The 17,925-nt window shown below is 49.7% G+C and overlaps 1 protein-coding gene across 1 annotated transcript in view; it reads right to left on the bottom strand.

The window, feature by feature from the left end:
* Nova2 (NOVA alternative splicing regulator 2) overlaps nucleotides 1–17,876 on the bottom strand; it is a 33,160-nt gene extending 15,284 nt beyond the window's left edge. The window contains exons 1-2 of the mRNA XM_021219136.1: nucleotides 17,750–17,876; nucleotides 1,984–2,127 (exon numbers count right to left, since the gene is read on the bottom strand). Coding sequence (XP_021074795.1) covers nucleotides 1,984–2,127; nucleotides 17,750–17,834 — 229 coding nt within the window. The 5' untranslated portion in view covers nucleotides 17,835–17,876. The remainder of the gene's footprint in view (nucleotides 1–1,983; nucleotides 2,128–17,749) is intronic.
* Between the last annotated feature and the right edge of the window lie 49 nt (nucleotides 17,877–17,925).

Below are 17,925 nucleotides of genomic sequence, written 5' to 3'. Positions count from 1 at the left end.
AGGGAGGGAAGGGAGGAGGGCAGGGAGGGAAGGGAGGAGGGCAGGGAGGGAAGGGAGGAGGGCAGGAAGGGAAGGAAGGAAAGCAGGGAAAAGGGAAGAGGGAGGAGACGGGTGTGGAGAGGGAAAGGGAGGAAGGGAAAAGTAGAAGAGGGGGAGAAGGAGAGAGAAGGAATACGGCAAAAGGAAGGGAAGAGAGGGAGGAGGGAGGAAAGAGAAGGGAAAGGAAGATGGGGAAGAAAATAGAAGGATGATGAGGAGGTGAGGAAAGGATAGAGACGAAGAGAGGAGGGAGGACTAACAGGGTGAGGGGGAGGGAGGAGGAAGGGGGAAAGGAGGTAGGGAAGAGAAAGAAAGGGAGGACTGAGGAGAGAGGGAAGAAAGGAATGAGAGGACCAAAAGAGAGGAGCGGTCAGGGAAGGAAAAAGAGGGAGAGAGAGAGAGAGAGAGAGAGAGAGAGAGAGAGAGAGAGAGAGAGAGAATGAATATGAGAATCCAAACCCTGTGCTACATCTCTGGTATCTGACCTAAAAAAGATCCAAGAGGATTAAGGATGCTGTAGCACCAGTGGTAGACTGTGTGCTGGACGCAGTTCTGGACAAGGATGTGCCAGAAGCACTGTGTGCTGGACGCAGTTCTGGCGCTTAGCTGGGATTCCTAGAGGCCAAAGCTCAGGCTTTGCTCTTGGGAGTGAGAGAGTTGAAAGGCTCTTAGAGCAGAGAGTTGTTTAAACATGTGTGGTTGGGGGCTGAGGACGTAGTTGAGTGGTGGAGTGAGTGCCCAGCATACAAGAAGCCAAAGCCTGCAGTGCTAACGAGTTGGATGTGGAAGCAGGAGAAGCAGGAGGAGTTCAAGGTCATCCTTGGCTATATGGTACATATGAGGCTAGCCTGTGCTTCATAAGACTTAATCTCAAAAAACAAAGGAAGGAGATGGAATCTAGGAGGAGGCAGAGAATGGGTTGGGCTGAGCTGAGTAAGGAAGGAACAGCGTGGGAAGCTGGGAATTTTCCAAGAGAGATACCTAAAGGGAAGCCAAAGAGGGGGGCAAATACCTGCAATGGCTAGACCCCCCTCCTTGACCCCAGGGCCGCTGTTAAATTGGGTCAAATGAAGTTCTGAGGCAGGGGTGGTGGTGGTAATCAGGGGTAGGTGGGAGGACAGAAAGGAATGGCAGACAAGGACAGACAGATGGACTGAATGAGAGCCTCAGAGGACAGGAGATGCAGATACCCAGACAAGTCCCTAGAGACAAGGGCACAAAAGACGGGCCGGGCAGAAACAGCTGTGTGAGAAGCATCAGGCAGGGCACAGTGGCTCGCATCTGTGATCCCAGCACTGGGAGGCAGGGGAAGAACTGGAAGCTACAGGCCAGAACGGGTTACAGTGTGACATCATCTCTTTCAAAATGCCCCCAAGAAAACAGAGTGGGCATGGGGCATGGGGCATGGGGCATGGGATGACATCTGTAATCCCAGCACTTGGGAGGTGGAGGCAGAAGCCCTAACTCAAAGGGGAAAAAAAATGAAAGAAAAAAATAGTTTAAAATGCCCTTTCTCCCAAATAACTCAGAGCAGATTATATTAGATGCAAGTTAGATTAATACATCCAAATGGACAGAGGGGTGTGAGTAATTCAGAGGGCTGCCCCCACCCAGCCCTGACACCTGCTGTCCTCCCCACCCTGGCTGCTCCAACTGACTGTCCGGAGGCGGCAGGTGTGTGGGAAGGGACACAACTGCCTGGCATAATGCAAATGATCCCATGAATATGCAGCAGCTCATTGTCTGGCCCTGCCCCCACCCCCATCTGCTCAGGCCAGGCCCCTTGGGCAGCAAGCAGCTCTGGCTCTTTAAGGGGAGAGAAAGTAGCCCTCCTCCATCACTCTCACCGTCCCTAACGCAATCCTTCCTCACACCCAGGGCTCAGGAAGGAGGAAAGGAGAAGAGAGAAGTCCAGCTTAGGGACCTGGCCAATCTGAGGCTTACCTGGGTAGAAGTCTTTGGACTTAGACAGCTTGATGGTGGCTCCCGTCTCCTTCTGCAGCTGCACGATGGTCTGGCCACCTTTGCCGATGATTGAGCCGGCTGCGTAGCTGGGGATGAGCACCTTCAGGAAGTACTCGCCTTCCTCTGCAGGGCATACAGGGTGGGAGGGAGTGAGCGAGGGGGGGGTCCCACTTTAGGAAGGCGTGTTACTGTAGGCATGACTACAGAGATAGCATGAGACCATCTTCATTCGTTCACTTCTTTCTCTTTCCCCCTTTGCAACAAAGTCTTACTATGTAGCCCTGCAGGTCTGGAACACACTCTATAGACAAGCAGATAACCGTCTGCCCCAGCATCCCTGGCGCTGGGACCAAGGGCTACACCACCATGCCTGACCTACATTCTATCTATCTATCTATCTATCTATCTATCTATCTATCTATCTATCTATCTAAGGTAGGCTCTCACATAGCTCATGCTAGCTTCAAATTATATAGCTGAGGACGGCCTTGAATTCCTGATCTACCTGTGTCTATCTCCCAATGCTGGGATCACAGAAATTCATAACCATGCTTCTTTTGTTGTTGTTTTTAATGTGGTGACGGGGATGGAACCCAGGATGTCATGCTTGCTAGGCAAGCACTCTGTCAGCCAAGCTGAATCCCCAGGATTGGTTGGTTGATTCATTCATTCATTCATTCATTCATTCAACAAACAACTACTGAGCACCTGCCTGGCCTGGGTACATCCTTGGCATTAGCGTGGGGAAAACAGCCATGAAGGAAACAGCAAAAGCGTCTCTTCATTTTGTGTGCAAATAAGGCCAGGAGAATTTGAGGAACCTAAGCTAGAGCTCAGACAATGGCATTCTTTTAGAAAGGAGCCATGCTATAGTTCATGCAAGATGGGAGGAAGCAAAATAGTATGAGTTCGAAAAGAAGCAGGAAAAGGGATGGGGGGGGCATAGGAGTGTGAGGCCAGATGCGAGGGCCAGGAAAGGCCAACACCTTTGTTTACTGTTTTAGGGTACTGGGTATTGGACCAAGGCTTTCTTGTAAATACTTTATCAGCCCCTCACTGGGGGATTCTAGGCAGGGGCTCTACCACCAAGCCACGCCCCCAGCCCCTTACTAGGGATTCTAGGAAGGGGCTGTACCACCAAGCCACTCCCCCAGCCCCTCACTAGGGATTCTAGGCAGGGGCTTTACCACTGACTTGCACTCAGGTCCTTTTCTAAATTTAGGGACAGAATCTCACCAGGTTGCCCAAGGCTGGCTTTGAACTCACTCTGTATCCCAAGCACACATTGAACTTGGGGATTCTCTTGCCTCATCCTTCAGAGCATGGGAGGTGGCACGCCTCTCTCTCTGGCCATCAGGCCCAGCTCTGAGTAGGCATATTTATTCACCATTCATCTGCAGCACCTGATAAACACTCGATTCCACCGGGAGTTCTTTATAGACATCGGTCATTTTAATTTTCACACTGTTTGTGCAAAGAAACCCATTCTACAGATGAAGAAATAAGATTAAGGAATCATCTCAGTCACTGAGCTGACAGAGTACAGAGCTGAAATGTGGCCTCAGCCTTGCTCTGGAGGTCATATCCTGGGCTACTGTCATTGAGGTATGGTGGAGGAGCCGAGCCACATTGGCAGGAGTGAAGGTCCCTGAGTGGGATGGTATGTGAACTGTTGAGAAAGTCAATGAGACGGCATGTGTGTTAGTGAGGGGGAAGGAAGAGGGAGAGAAGGCGGTGGTGATGGAGGACTGGTGAGGCTTGTGGGTCACAGGGACGACTTTGACTCTTACTCCAAGCGGGAACCGGGGATCAATGGGGTGTGAACTAATTTAAGATTTGGGAATATTCCTCTGGAGCCAGCAAGATGGCTCAGTGGTGCAAGGAGTCTGTGGCCAAGCCTGATGTGACGTTGACGTGACTTCAGTTCAATACCCAGGACATACATTGCGGAAGGAGAGACAGACTCCTGTAAGCTGTCCTCTGATCTGTAAAAGTGTGCCATGGCACATGTGTGTGCACGTGAATACACACACAGATACAAAAATAAGCTAAAACAGGACATTTGTTTCGAGACAGGGTCTATTATATAGCCCCGGCTGTCCTGGAACTCACTATATAGACCAGGCTCATGGACATCTATCTCCCAAGTGCTGGGATTAAAGTGTGTACCACCATGCCCACCTTTTTGAAATATTTTTAAGTGGCTTTTTTTTTCTTTTCTCTTTTTTCTTTTTCTTTTTTCTTTTTGTTGTTGTTTTGTTTTCTTTAAAGAATATTCTTCTAGGCTGGGGATACAACCGAGTGTTTGCCCAGAATTCATAAAGCCCTGTGCTCCATCCTCGATGCCATATAAATCAACTATGATGGTGCACATCTGCAATCCTAGCACTTGGGAGACAGAGAGAGGCAGGAGTTTAGGGTTATGTTCAGCTACACAGTGAGTCTGAGGCTAGCCTGCTCTATGTGAGACCCAATCTCAAAACAAAGACAAGACTCTTCCCTGATGCCCGTGACAGGAACAGAATGTAGAGCAAAGGTGAAGGAGACAGGCATTACAAGCACAAGGTGGGGGACAGTGGACGAGGGCTGGATTGGAGATTTTCTCCATATGCACGGTTGGGGGCTGCATCCATGTATGTAGGCATGTTTACATATGGGTGGAGGCCAGAGGACAAGATGGGGTGTCGTTGGCTTTCGAGACAGGATCTCTTATTGGTTTGGAACTCGCTGACTGGGCTAGGCTTTACTCAGACAAGACAACTTGTGGAATTCAGTTCTTGCCTTCCGCTGTGTGGATCCCAAGGATTGAACTCACAGTCATCAGGCTTGACATCAAGCATCTTTTCCCGCTGAGCCATCCTTCTGACCCCTGGGCATTCTTTCTTATAGACCAATGTCCTCAGTAATGCAGCCATGCGGAAACCACCTAGCTAATGCATCCTTAAGGTATATCTTTAAGGTCACTCCTAAACAAATTGTCAGCCCCAGGTATTCCCAGGATGGAAGTTCGGCAAGCTTCTCTTGGAAGGCCTTTTATGATGTGGATCTGCCACTTGGCCTCACTTCCTCATCGCCTGTGGGCTTGAGATTCACTGTCCTTTCATTTCTTCAAAAACTCCTTGTCCAGACCCACATCAGGGCCCCAGCTGATGCTCTCGGCCTGGCATTTCCTCTCTATCTCCTCATTTAATGAGCTCCACATATCCTCAGAACCTTTCCTGGAATGCCGAAGACTGAAGAGCCCCCTCACCCATACCTCGCTTCATCTATCCGGGGCAATTTATCACATAGGGCCAATATGGACCACATCAGCAGAAAGCACATCTGTGTCCCTTACACCGTGTGACAGTGCACATGAGGCTTGGGACAAAGCGGGGAAAGAAAGGGTGTTGGGCCATCCTGCTTCCCAAGGCTTAAGGGCTTTTCTTGTCCCCCAGAAATTTCAACTTTTCCTTTTAGATAGTGTACTGGCTGGTTTTGTGTCAACCTGACACCAGCTGGAGTTATCACGGAGAAAGGAGCCTCGGTTGAGAAAATGCCTCCATGAGATCCAGCTGTAAGGCATTTTCTCAATTAGTGATCAAAGGGGGAGGGCCCAGCCCATTGTGGGTGGTGCCATCCCTGGGTGGGTGGTCCTGAGTTCTATAAGAAAGCAAGCTGAGCAAGCCAGGGGAAGCAAGCCAGTAAATAGCACCCCTCCATGGCCCGTGTATCAGCTCCTGCCTCCAAGTTCCTACTGCCCTGTAAGAGTTCCAGTCCTGATTTCCTTTGGTGATGAACAGCAATGTGGAAGTGTAAGCTGAATAAACCCTTTCCTCCCCAACTTGCTTCTTGGTCATGATGTTTTGTGCAGGTATACAAACCCTGACTAAGACAGATATAGTATATCTATTTTTACCATCAAACACAGAACCCCAACTGGCAGCATGGTGAACAAAGCTGCCTCCCAGAGAAGATAAAGGAGAAGTGTTATTTGTAGTTTGGGAGGTGTGGCTCAGTGGTGGAGCCCCTGCCTAGAATCCCCCAGTGAGGGGCTGGGAGCGTGGCTCAATGGTAGAAACCCTGCCTAGAATCCCCCAGTGAGGGTCCTGGGATGTGGTTCAGTGGTAGAGCCCCTGCCTAGAATCCCCCAGTGAGGGTCCTGGGATGTGGTTCAGTGGTAGAGCCCCTGCCTACTGTGTCCCAGGTCCTTAGTTCCTCCCCTAGCACTTCACAAAACACTAAACAAAGTTGATCTGGATGGGTAGATGTTTGCCCCACCTCAGCGCAAGTCCTTCAGAGTGAGGGTTCTGGGTCCCTAATATGTTTTATAGGGTGGTGTGGGGCACAGTGGCTGGACCTGTCCTAAGCACTAAGAGGAAGTCAAGAATAAAAGGGTTTTATTGAGCCCACAGCAATCCTCTTAAAATGGCCTAATCAGACCATTAAGCCTATTAGGTAATTAACCTCCCTTGACTCCCCCAGGGAGCCTTCTCATCCATCATCTGGACCCCTGCTCAATTCACTTTCCTTCTCTCCCCACTCCCTCTTTGTTGATGCAGCTTAGCCATGTATCCTAGGCTGTCTTCAAATTTATAATCTTCCTGCCTCAGTCATTCAAATGTTGGAATGACAGGCTACACCATGACAACTAACTATGCTTCCAGGCTTCCTTTCTGAGGCTCAAAATTACCTATTGTCTCTGAAAGTCAGGAACATTCACACCTCATTCCCTCTGCCCTGTGTCCCCTCAGGCTCTAGCTGGGGAGTTCCGTATGGAGCAGGTAGACAACCCCAAATGTAGTGTGAATCTTATGACTGGAGCAGAGCGGTGGTGGCACAAGGGGGTGGTGGTGCACACCCTTGATCCCAGCACTCAGAGGCAGAGGCAGGTGGATCTCTGAGTTCGAGGCCAGCTTGGTCTACAGAGTGAGTTCCAGGACAGTCAGGGCTACACAGAGAAACCCTGTCTTGAAAAACAACGAACAAAAAAGAAAGAAAGAAAGAGGAAAAAGAAAGGAAAGAAAGAAAAAATACAATCTGGATGGCTTTGGATATGTTGTCTCACTTCTTCGGGCCTCAATATCCTAACAGTAAAATTGGGGAAACAGTTGCACTGACTTCTAAGGGATATTATCATTCAACGATGAACTGGAAAGTAGCGTGGATGTTCTGTGAACATAGCATTTATACACGCCATATGTCACTATAATCACCACAATCCATCGTTTGTTTGTTTTTGAGACTGGCTGTTCTGGAACTCACTGTGTAAATCAGCTGATGTCCAACTCACAGAGATCCTCCTGCCTCTGCCTCTGGACTGCCGGGATCAAAGACACGCACCACCAATTGCACTGCGACTTGTTTTTGTTCTTGTTTTGTTTTGAGACAAGTTTTCTCTATCTAGTTGAGGGAGGGCTTAATCGCCTGAGCTCTCTGCCTCAGCCTCTGAAGAACTTGTAGTAAAATGCAGCTCAGTGCCCAGCACTTAATGGGTGCTCTGGGCTTGGTGAGTAGAAACCAGTGCTTAAGGTTTGGGCATTCTGTTGGGAGGTAGGAGAAAGAGGGGAACTCTATGTCCCTCATTATTTAGTCCCTGGGCTGCCCAGTGCTGTGCCCTACTTTATGGAAGAGGAACATTTTCTTTGAACTGTCTTTAGCCCACCCTCTGTGTGAATGTGTGTGTAGCACATGTGTAGGTCAGAGAATAATTTGTGGTGGTCAGTTCTTTCCTTTACTTAAATCATCACACATGGTAGTAAGTGTCTTACTAGCTGAGCAATCTCACCTGTTCTTTTTTCTCTTTTTGTGGTACTATCGACTGGATTGAACTCAGAGCCTCCTATATATTAGACAAGGGCTCTACCACTGAGCCACACTCCAGCCCCTTATTGGCAGATTCTGGGTAGGGGTTCTACCATTGAGCCACACCCCAGCCCCTCACTGGGGATTCTAGGCAGGGGCTCTACCACTGAGCTACACCCCCAGCCTCTCACTGGGGGATTCTAGGCAGGGGCTCTACCACTGAGCCACGCCCCCAGTCCCACACTGGGGGATTCTAGGCAGGGGCTCTATCACTGAGCCACACCCCCAGCCCCTCACTGGGGGATTCTAGGCAGGGGCTTTACCATTGAGCCACACCCCCAGCCCCTCACTGGGGGATTCTAGGCAGGGGCTTTACCATTGAGCCACACCCCAGCCCCTCACTGGGGATTCTAGGCAGGGGCTCTATCACTGATCCACGCCCCCAGCCCCTCACTGGGGGATTCTAGGCAGGGGCTCTACCACTGAGCCACACCCCCAGGCCCCAGAATAGTATTTGAAGCAAGTACTCTACCAGAGAGCTATATTTCCAGCTTTCTTTTTAGTTTTGGATTTTGAGCTAAGATCTAAGTTACCCAGAATGACCTGCAGCTCAAGATCCTCTTTGCCTCAGTGTCCAAAATGCCTTGTGACATGAAGACAACCCTGTGCCTGAGCTCCTGTCTGGCATCGCTTCCTTTGTAGAGTGTTGTTGTTGTATTTTGTTCGCTTCCCCTGACGTGTGTGTGCGTGTGTGTGTGTGCCTGCAGAGCTGATTCTCTCCTTTTCACGGTGCAGGACCTGGAGAGTGAACTCAGGTCATCAGACTTAAGGTGTTTTTAACCCGTTGACTCATCTTGCTTGCTTTCTTTAGCTTTTTTTTCTTCCATGTACTTGATTTCTGCCCTACTCTGTGCCCCTGAATCATAACATCTTTCCTTCTCTTTCTCTTCTTCCTTCCCTTTCTGCAACAAGGCCTCCCTGCACACTGCTCGGTGCCCACGCTTGCATTAGAGGTGGGATACGGCCCAGTCCGCACAGTTGCTGCCTTTCCCCCAGACTACTCTTTAGACACATTACACATTTATTTAAAGGGGAAATTCTTGGCTGGTGAGGTGGCTCAAAAAATTTCAAGCCAGGCATGACTGTGCATGTCCTGTATCCTAGCACTCAGGAAGCTGAAGTATTTGGAATGTCCAGCCCTGCCTGAATTGCAGAGTTTCTGTTAAAAGCAACAACAACAACAAAAACAACAAACAAACAAACATCCAAAGAAACCTGGACTGTGGAGATGGTGCAGTGGTAAGGGTGCTTGTCTCCAAGTCTGACCCTGGGAGTTTGAACCCTTGATCTTCCTCAGAGTGGAAGAAGAGAACCAACTTCTCAAGCTGTTCTTTGATTTCTACTGTGCACCATGGCATGGGTGTGCATGCGCACATTTGAACACACACACACACACACACACACAGAGTTAACAACTAATTAACTAAATAAATGTAATTAAAACAAACAACTGTGGTGGAAAGGAGACAGAAACCACAGTAGGGCACACCTCTAAGCAATAGTGGGGCATCAACAGGAAGGTCAGGAGTTTAAAGCAAGCCTGGACTACAGAAAGAGTGGCAGGACAGGACAGTCTACCCAACGTGAGGCCGTTTCTAAGAAGAAATGCAAGGGACAAAAACCCCAAAGAAAGCAAAAGACAGTGAGTTTCCCTGAGATGTAGACCCTGATTATTGGGACTGGGGATGTAGGTCAATGGTAGTTTGCTTGTCTAGCATGCATAATGCCCTAAGTTTGATCCCTAGGACTACATAACCTGGGCATGGTCACACACACTTGTAATGTGAGCATTTGGGAAATGGAGGCAGGAGGATCAGGAGTTCAAGGTCATGCCAGGCCACTTATAGAGCACAAGGAGAATGTAGACTATGTAAAACCCTGTTTAAAAAAATATTTATCTATGTATTATGTATGTGTGTGTGTGTGTATGTATGTGCATCTGTCCATCCATTCATCTATCCATCCATTCATCCTGTATCCTCTATGTATGATATGAAATCAGAAGGACTATTGGTATTGGGGAAGGAAGGGAGGAACAAGGGAAGGTAACTGAGGGGAAGCATGAACAAAGTACCATGATTTACTTACACAAATGTCATGATGAGGGGCCTCAGCATGTAAAGGCATCTGCCACCAAGCCTACACCCTGACTTTGACCCCTGAGGTCCACATGGTGGAAGGAGAGAACCACTGTTCTCTGACCTCCACATGTGTGCTGTGTCACATATAACCGCACACACTCGAGTATGCAGTGTGTGCATACTCGACACACACACACACACACACACACACACACACACACTCAATGACTACATATAATTTAAACCATTAAAAAAAACCCAACTCATTGTGGGTTTTGTTTGTTTATTTGTTTGGGTTGTTTGTTTGAGACAGGGTTTCTCTGTGTAGCCCTGGCTGTCCTGGAACTCACTCCGTAGACCAGGCTGGTTTCGAACTCAGAAATCCACCTGCCTCTGCCTCCTGAGTGCTGGGATTAAAGGCGTGCACCACCACTGCCCAGCTGAAAACTCTTTGTTTTACACACCAAAAAATGAACTGAAAGTAAACAACCCACTGACCCAAAAGAGTGGCGATGAAATTTAGAAACCATTGCCAGTAAATTATAATTTGGCAGGTGTATCAATGTAAATTTAAGATAGTCAAGAAAAACACCAATGTCATAGCCCTTCTGCCTGTAGAAACTCAGAACTCTTAACTTCTGGAGTTCCCTACTGTGCTCTGTTGCCTGTCCTTTCTAGAATCTTCCACCTATCCTTCCTGTCTGGGGCATGTCACACCGCAGAACCCTGCCTCTTTTGGGAGGAAGCCAAGCTTCTGTTTCCTATAGCAAAGGCAGAGACATTGACCTTAGCTGAACCTGGAACCCCCAGACTTTGCAAACCTTTCCCTGTCTCAATAGCTAATGTCACATTTTCTGTGCCTGGGAAGAAGAGAGGCCAGAACTCACACTCATGCACTCCCGAACTCACACTCGTCCACTCCTGAACTCACACTCGTCCACTCCCAGCCTACTCTTAGTAGCTCCTTTGGGGTTTCCACAGCTCCCAATGACAGCGACAGAGAAGTCCATGAAGAAAGTAACCATACCCCTCTTGCCCATCTCCCCCACAAGGGCTACCGTATCAAGAGTGTCCATCTCAAGGTGAATCTGGGTTGGCTGGCTTCTTCTGCTCACCGTGCCCCTGGCCAACCCAACTCTTCTCTCTCTCTCTCTCTCTCTCTCTCTCTCTCTCTCTCTCTCTCTCTCTCTCTNTATTTTTGAGACAGGGTTTCTCTGTATAGCCCTGGCTGTCTGTAGACCAGGCTGGCCTCGAACTCAGAAATCCACCTGCCTCTGCCTCCCGAGTGCTGGGATTAAAGGCGCGTGCCACCACGCCCGGCGTATGCCTCTCTTAAAGCTGCACCCGACCAGTGCCCTGCCTTGCAGATAAGGCTTTGTTTACCCAGGGATCTGGACTCTCAAGGTAAGAAAGGGACACTGTTCCAGAGTCCATAAGGTGGCTTAGTTCTCTGGGGATCACCAGTGATAAAATTAGAGCCCGGCCTGTCACAGTGGCACATATCTGTAATCCCAGTACTAAAGAGGTAGAGGCAGGAGGCTTGCTTCAAGTCCAAAGTCAGCCTGGGCTACATAGCAAAATTCTTATCTTACTACAAAACAAAACACTACACACACACACACACACACACACACAGGCACATGCACACACATAAGCCAAATAACATTTAGGACTGGAGAGATAACTCAGTGGTTAAAAGTATTTGCCGTGCAACCATGGGGACCTGAGTCTGGATTCTAGCACCTATACAAAAAGTCTTACACTCAAGTATGCCTTTAACCCAGTGCTGCGCTGGGTGGAGATGGGAGGCTCACTAGCACTGGCTTGCTGTCAGCCTCACCAAAAATAAATGAGATCCATATTTAAGTAGAGACCCCAACTCAAAGGACTAAAAAAGAAACTGACTACAGACGACACAGGAGATCTTCTTCTGGCCTTCATGCATACACACCCATGCACATACACAATACAGATATACATGCAACACATCCATGCATAGACACACCACGCATACACACACACACGCACATACCACACACAGACACATACACACAGATACATACGCACACATACCCATGCACATACACACACAAACACACATACAACATACGTATGCACAGACACATCATGCATGCATACACACATGCATGTGTACACGCACAGGCATACACCACACAAGACACACGTACACACATGCACGCACTTGGAACATAGATGGATGTTCACAAACATGCACATACATGTACACACACATGCACAGACACAAATGAATGGACACACCACACACATGCACACACACACACATACTTGCACATACACACATGCCCACACTCATATGCACATGGGGTCAAAGACGCATACAACTTAGAGAGGTTGTTTTTTCCCTCTACCATGCCTAGAGAGAACCAAAGTTGGGGTGTCGTCCTTATGGTACCTGTTCTTGTTGGAGTTGGGATGGGAGAGTTGACATGTTATATGAAAGTAAGTGGAGGCCAGGATATAGGATTGAGAATGTCACTGGAAGTATGGGGGGTGTTACTGGACATCCAGGGTATGGTGTGGTAGCATGTGCTGGGGAGGGGTGGGATATCAGGCATTTGGGGTCCCTCAGTGAATGATTATGTGTCAGTGTGTGTAGAAAAGCAGCCTATCTGGACTGTGCTTGTTCAGGGTAACATTCTGAAGGTGTGATGCTGTTAGAGAGGCTGAGAGACTGATACACAGTGAGCCTGGAGAGGCAGCACAGGGGTAGAGCACTTGCCTACAAGTACTGGGTTCAATTCCCTAGCATTCCAAAATAGAAGGAAGGAGGGAGTTAAGGTGGGGCTGGCAGGATGGTTATCAAATGGAGGTACCTGTCACCAAACTCAATGACCCGTGTTTGATGCCTGGGACCCACAATGTGGAAGGAGAGAACCAGTTTCTACAAGCTGACCTGACATGCCCTCCACTTGAATGAATAAATGTAATACGACTGTAAACAAAACAAAACAAACAAAAATCAAGGGTAAAGCCCCCTTAGGACAACTCTTTCTTAAATGTCCAAAAAACAAAACGAAACAAAACAAAAAACCCAAAAACTAGGACTGAAGAGATGGTAAGGCAGTTAAGAGCACATACAAAGTAACTCCAGGTCCAGGGGAGTGCCACCACTCTAAGGGCATCCACACATGTGACCACATGCACACACGCACGTACACACACACACACACACACACACACACACACACACACACGCACACACACACACACACACACACACATGCACTTCAAAATAATAAAAAATAGTTTTCAAAAAAGAACTAGTCAACCAGGCCATGGTGGCTCATGCCTTTAATCTCAGCACTTGGGATGCAGAGGCGGGGGCAGGTGAATCTCTTGAGTTCGAGGCCAGCCTGGTCTACAGAGTGAGTTCTAGGACAGCCAGGGCTACACAGAGAGACCCTGTCTCAAAAACCACCATGAATGAATGAATGAATGAATGAATGAATAAAAAAGATTCTTGTTGGCCGAGTCGGGAGTTACGATGGGGTGAAGAAATGGCCCCTCAGTGCCGGTGTATGCCAGTAAGGGCCTGGAGTTTGGATCTCCGGAACCCACGCGGATGCTGGGAGGGACGTCCAGCATGGGTCGCCATGTCTAGCTCTCACAGGGAGACAGAACCAGACAGGTCACTTTATCCAGAGCAGACACTAAGTGTCCCCATCGTTCAGAGAGGAGACTGAGGCTCAGACCATTTACTGTCCCCAGTAAAGGCTTGGATCTCTGGCATCACTTGCTGTTGAGTGCCATGCCAAGCACATGGCAGTGATATGCTTTGGACCTTGCAAGGTTTCCTCTCACAACTCTTTTTTTTTTTTAAACACGTATAAGTGCTTTGCTTAAGCACAGTGTGCACAGACATACAGGTGAGCAGAACACTCAGAGACATAAAATAAATCTTAAAGCAATGTTTGCCAACATGGTTATGTGTACTGCATTCGGGCCTATTGCTCTTGGGAGGCAGAAGAAGGCATTGGGTCCCTGGGACTGTAGTTACAATCGGTTGTGAGCCACTATGTAGGCGCTGAGAATCGAACCTGGGTCGTCTGCAAAAACATGTGCTCTTAACTGCTGAGCCATCTCTCGAGCCTCATTGCTCTTGGCCTGGTGACCTTTTCTTTGTGCTGTGAATAAGGGCGACTGGGGTTGAGATCTGGGTGGGGAGCTCCTGGGGTGTGAGATACACCTTTGCCTGCAGGTGGAGAGGCAGTAGAGGTGGGAATATAGGTACTGTTATGGTCTGCACTATAGGTACCACTCCTTTAATTTTTTTTTTATTATTATTGTGTGTGCGCGCGTGATGCATGTGTGGGCTCATGTGCCATGTGGACATCTCCTCTCGCTTTACATGGGATCTGGGGATCCCAGCCACATGACCAGGCTTATGCAGTGAGCACCTGTTCCAGCTGAACCACCTTGAGGCTCTCCTGGGGACATTCTTAAGTTTACCAGGTAGGTTTTCTCCCCGGACTTTGGTACTGGATATGCAGCTCCGTGCCTTGTGCACACTGGGCAAGCATTTGATTGTTGAGCTATACCTCAGCCCTTCACGGGGGTGGGAGGATTCTAGGCAGGGGCTCTACCACTGAGCCACGCCCCAGCCCTTCAACAGGGGATTCTAGGTAAAGGCTCCCTAGCTGAACTACATCCCCAGCCTTGTTTTTTATTTGTTCATTCACTTTATTTATTTATCATTATTTTTTGAGAGAGGGTCGGGCTATGTAGCTCAGGATGGCCTTGAACTTCTAATCATCCTGCCTTAGCCTCTCCATAGCTGGGTTTACATGCAGTTTCTTTGATTTCTTCAAATAACTCCCCGAGTTGCATTTTCTCCCAGTCTCTTCACTGGAATCCTCTTGCCTTGAATATTTCTTTTACCTCCAGTGGCACCTGTCCAGACACCAGCCAGAGGGATCACTACCTCCTGGTCTTCCACTGCCCCTAAGGACAAGGAGGAGGGCAAGAGTTGGGTCTCTACGCATTGCTCTCACTTGTGAGGCCCTCACTACTCTGAACCTCAGAGTCCTCCTCTCAACAGGACATTCACCATAGAACCTGCCCACACGGTGAAGTCAGTCTCCGAGTTCAAATCCTGCTTCCTCTTAACTGAATGGAAGAATCATGCCCAAGTTTCCAATTTTCTCTGTGCTTCAGTTGTTCATTTGAAAGATGGTTAACAGAATTGGAAGTACTCAATGGCCCATGTTCAGTACTTTCCATAATACTTCCTGGCACCATAAATGTTAGCTATTATTATAATTTAGTGTTTTGTTTTGTTTTTTTAACATCATAGCACACTGGGAGAAGGAGATGCAATTGTATGTCAGGCATTAAGTGTTGATATTGCCAGCCATTATGACATTATCAATGTAGTTATTGTCATGTCTGTATTGGGAAGCAGGGGACACAGACGCTTGGAAAGGGGCAGGGGTGGATCAAATGTCCCACAGCCACCACTGTCCCCCATTGAAAGGAACCAGAAAATCTGAGATCAAAGTCATTAACCCTTGCCCTGCCCCGACCGTCCCTGCCCTGACCACCCCTCTCAATAGAGGACTGCCCTTTTGTACCTCCTGGCCTGCTTCCTCATACATAGTTTGGAGGTGGGGAAAGGGCTGCAGATATGGTCCCTAAAGACTCCACTTAGTTTCAGCAATGTAGAAGGAAGCATTGAAATCCCTGCGGACCAACCAGTCCATGGTTCAATAAATTCTGGACCTGCCACTTAGGAGCCTTCGACCTTGGACAACATGTTTCCTCTCACAGAGCCTCAGTTTCCCTCAACGGTAGAAACGCACCTCAAATAATGTCTTCGGAGGGTTGTATTGGGAAATTCACTCAGATCTCGGAGCCTGCCTAATGGCAGTAAGCGCCACAGGGCAGCACTTCCTCAGCAGCTGCTCGCTGTAATGTGCCGCCCAGCCAAATCTGGGTCCCTGAGCATTACTGGGACTGGCAACCGCAGCAGGGCAGGAAGGGAGAAAGGAAGTCGGCTCTGGACATTTTCATACGTGTGCTGGGGGTGGGTGCAGGAAGATAGACAGGAAATTCTCTTCCACCCCTCCCCCAACTTCCCTTTCCTTCAATTTCTGCTGAGCACCCTCCCATTCGTCCAAGGGAACTTGGGATCCTGTCCCACCTTGCTTGAGGTGAGGGGGTGAGAGCAAGAAGTGGGAGCTTGAGCATATGCCAGGGTGGGAAGTGGGCACCTGAGCCAGGCTGGAGGAAGGAGATTAGGAGGGGATTTTGATGAGGGAGAATCTGTATATTTTGGGGACTCCTTATCAGAGAGCCGAAGCGCTCTGAGGATCCCTCTTTCCCCATGCCCTACTTGTTCCCTAACATCGAGGGTAGTACGTGGAGTCCTGTGCTTGGCTTGTGTTTCTCTGCTGTGCACATCTCTCCCGGATGGCACACGTAGAGGGGGCATCTAACACTGAGCTGCCTCATACACGTGTGCACACACACATGTCCTCCGCTCTTGTACACCCTGCATCTCTCCCACATCTCTAGCGTGACACACCCAGCTATTCCACACAGAGCTCCCTGTGTTTTATACACATCTACACACATTTGGGTGTCACACATCTCCAAGCTCCATGGTGTTTCAAGCATACGTTCCCCAGTTGCTTGGAACTCCATTTTTTTTTTTTTTTCGATTTCCTTGGGAACACACCCTCCATGGGTTTCACTGAATCACAAGCCCCAGCTCTCCCTTTTCATCCTCCCCATCCCCCCAAATTACACACCCCCTCTGATGTCACTGTTGCACACCTCCATGTGTCACACCCAGTCTCTCTGGAGTCACACCTACACCCTTTTCCATGTCACATCCTAGCACCAGCTTCTCCTGGTCCCACTCCACCCTATACACAGCGGGATCCCGCACACACAGAGGGATCCCACACACAGAACCCCTTTGCCCGGTCCACACATATTCCCAGGGTTCACACTGAGAGTCCGTCCTTTCTGCCTCCCTACACACCCCCCTGCATGTTACACACCCCCTCTCACTTGTGTGTCACAGGACAAGAGCCCCCTCCGGACTGATAAGCACCTTCCCTTGGAGGACCTCACATCCGTCTCTCTTTTACACACATACTCACACCCCCCCATCCTGTCACATCCATGGTCCCTTAATGTCACATATCCAGGCCCTACACGACCCACCACGGATACACACCTGTCCTAGCCTTCCATCTCTTTCCTCTCCAGTTTTACACACCCACCCTTTCTTCCATGTCACCCAACACACCCACCCAGCCGGTTTCCATGCACGGTCCTGCATACTGTCCACACCCGCCCCTTTCCGGGACAACCCTTGTTCAGGACATCCCCAGGGAGTGAGGCTCAGAAGCTCTCGGTCCACAGGCCTGACTCTACTCCTTCCCCTCCCCCAACCGGGACACGCAAGCCCGAGGGAACACCCCTGCCCCGAAAGGGTCACATCACACACCCCTCAAGGACACACTGGCCCAGAAGGGACCCACGCCCCTCATCCTCGGTTCCCTCATACACCACAAGGACACTTACCACCCCCTCCCCCCCAACCCCTCTCGTCGCAGACAAAGCTCTCAGCCCCCGGGGCCTCGGCGACAAGAGAAAGGGGTCCGTCCCGGTCCCCATCTCCTCGCGGAGAGGTGCCCCTCCCCTCCCTGGAGCACTTGCACCTGCCAGCCAGGGATGGGGGGGGATGGTGGAGGACGGCGATGCCCCCTTCGGCGCGCGATTTCCACCCCCCCACGCCCCACGCCGCAGTCCCCTCAGCTTTGCCTCACCTCCCGTGTTGCTGCGCTTGGTGCAGACCACCTCGGGGGGCGTCTCGAGGGGTCTCTTGCGGGAATCCGGGGCCTCGGGCTCCATGGGGGGGGCCTGGGGCGGCGGCTGCTGCTGCTGCGGCGGCTGCGGCGGCGGCGGCGGCTGCTGTGGCGGCGGCGACGGCTGCTGGGGAGGC

Source organism: Mus pahari, chromosome 19 (genome assembly GCF_900095145.1).
Source record: "Mus pahari chromosome 19, PAHARI_EIJ_v1.1, whole genome shotgun sequence".
Classification (NCBI taxonomy): domain Eukaryota; kingdom Metazoa; phylum Chordata; class Mammalia; order Rodentia; family Muridae; genus Mus; species Mus pahari.
Note: the sequence above shows the minus strand (reverse complement) of the source record. Positions and strands in the feature narration are given on the sequence as shown.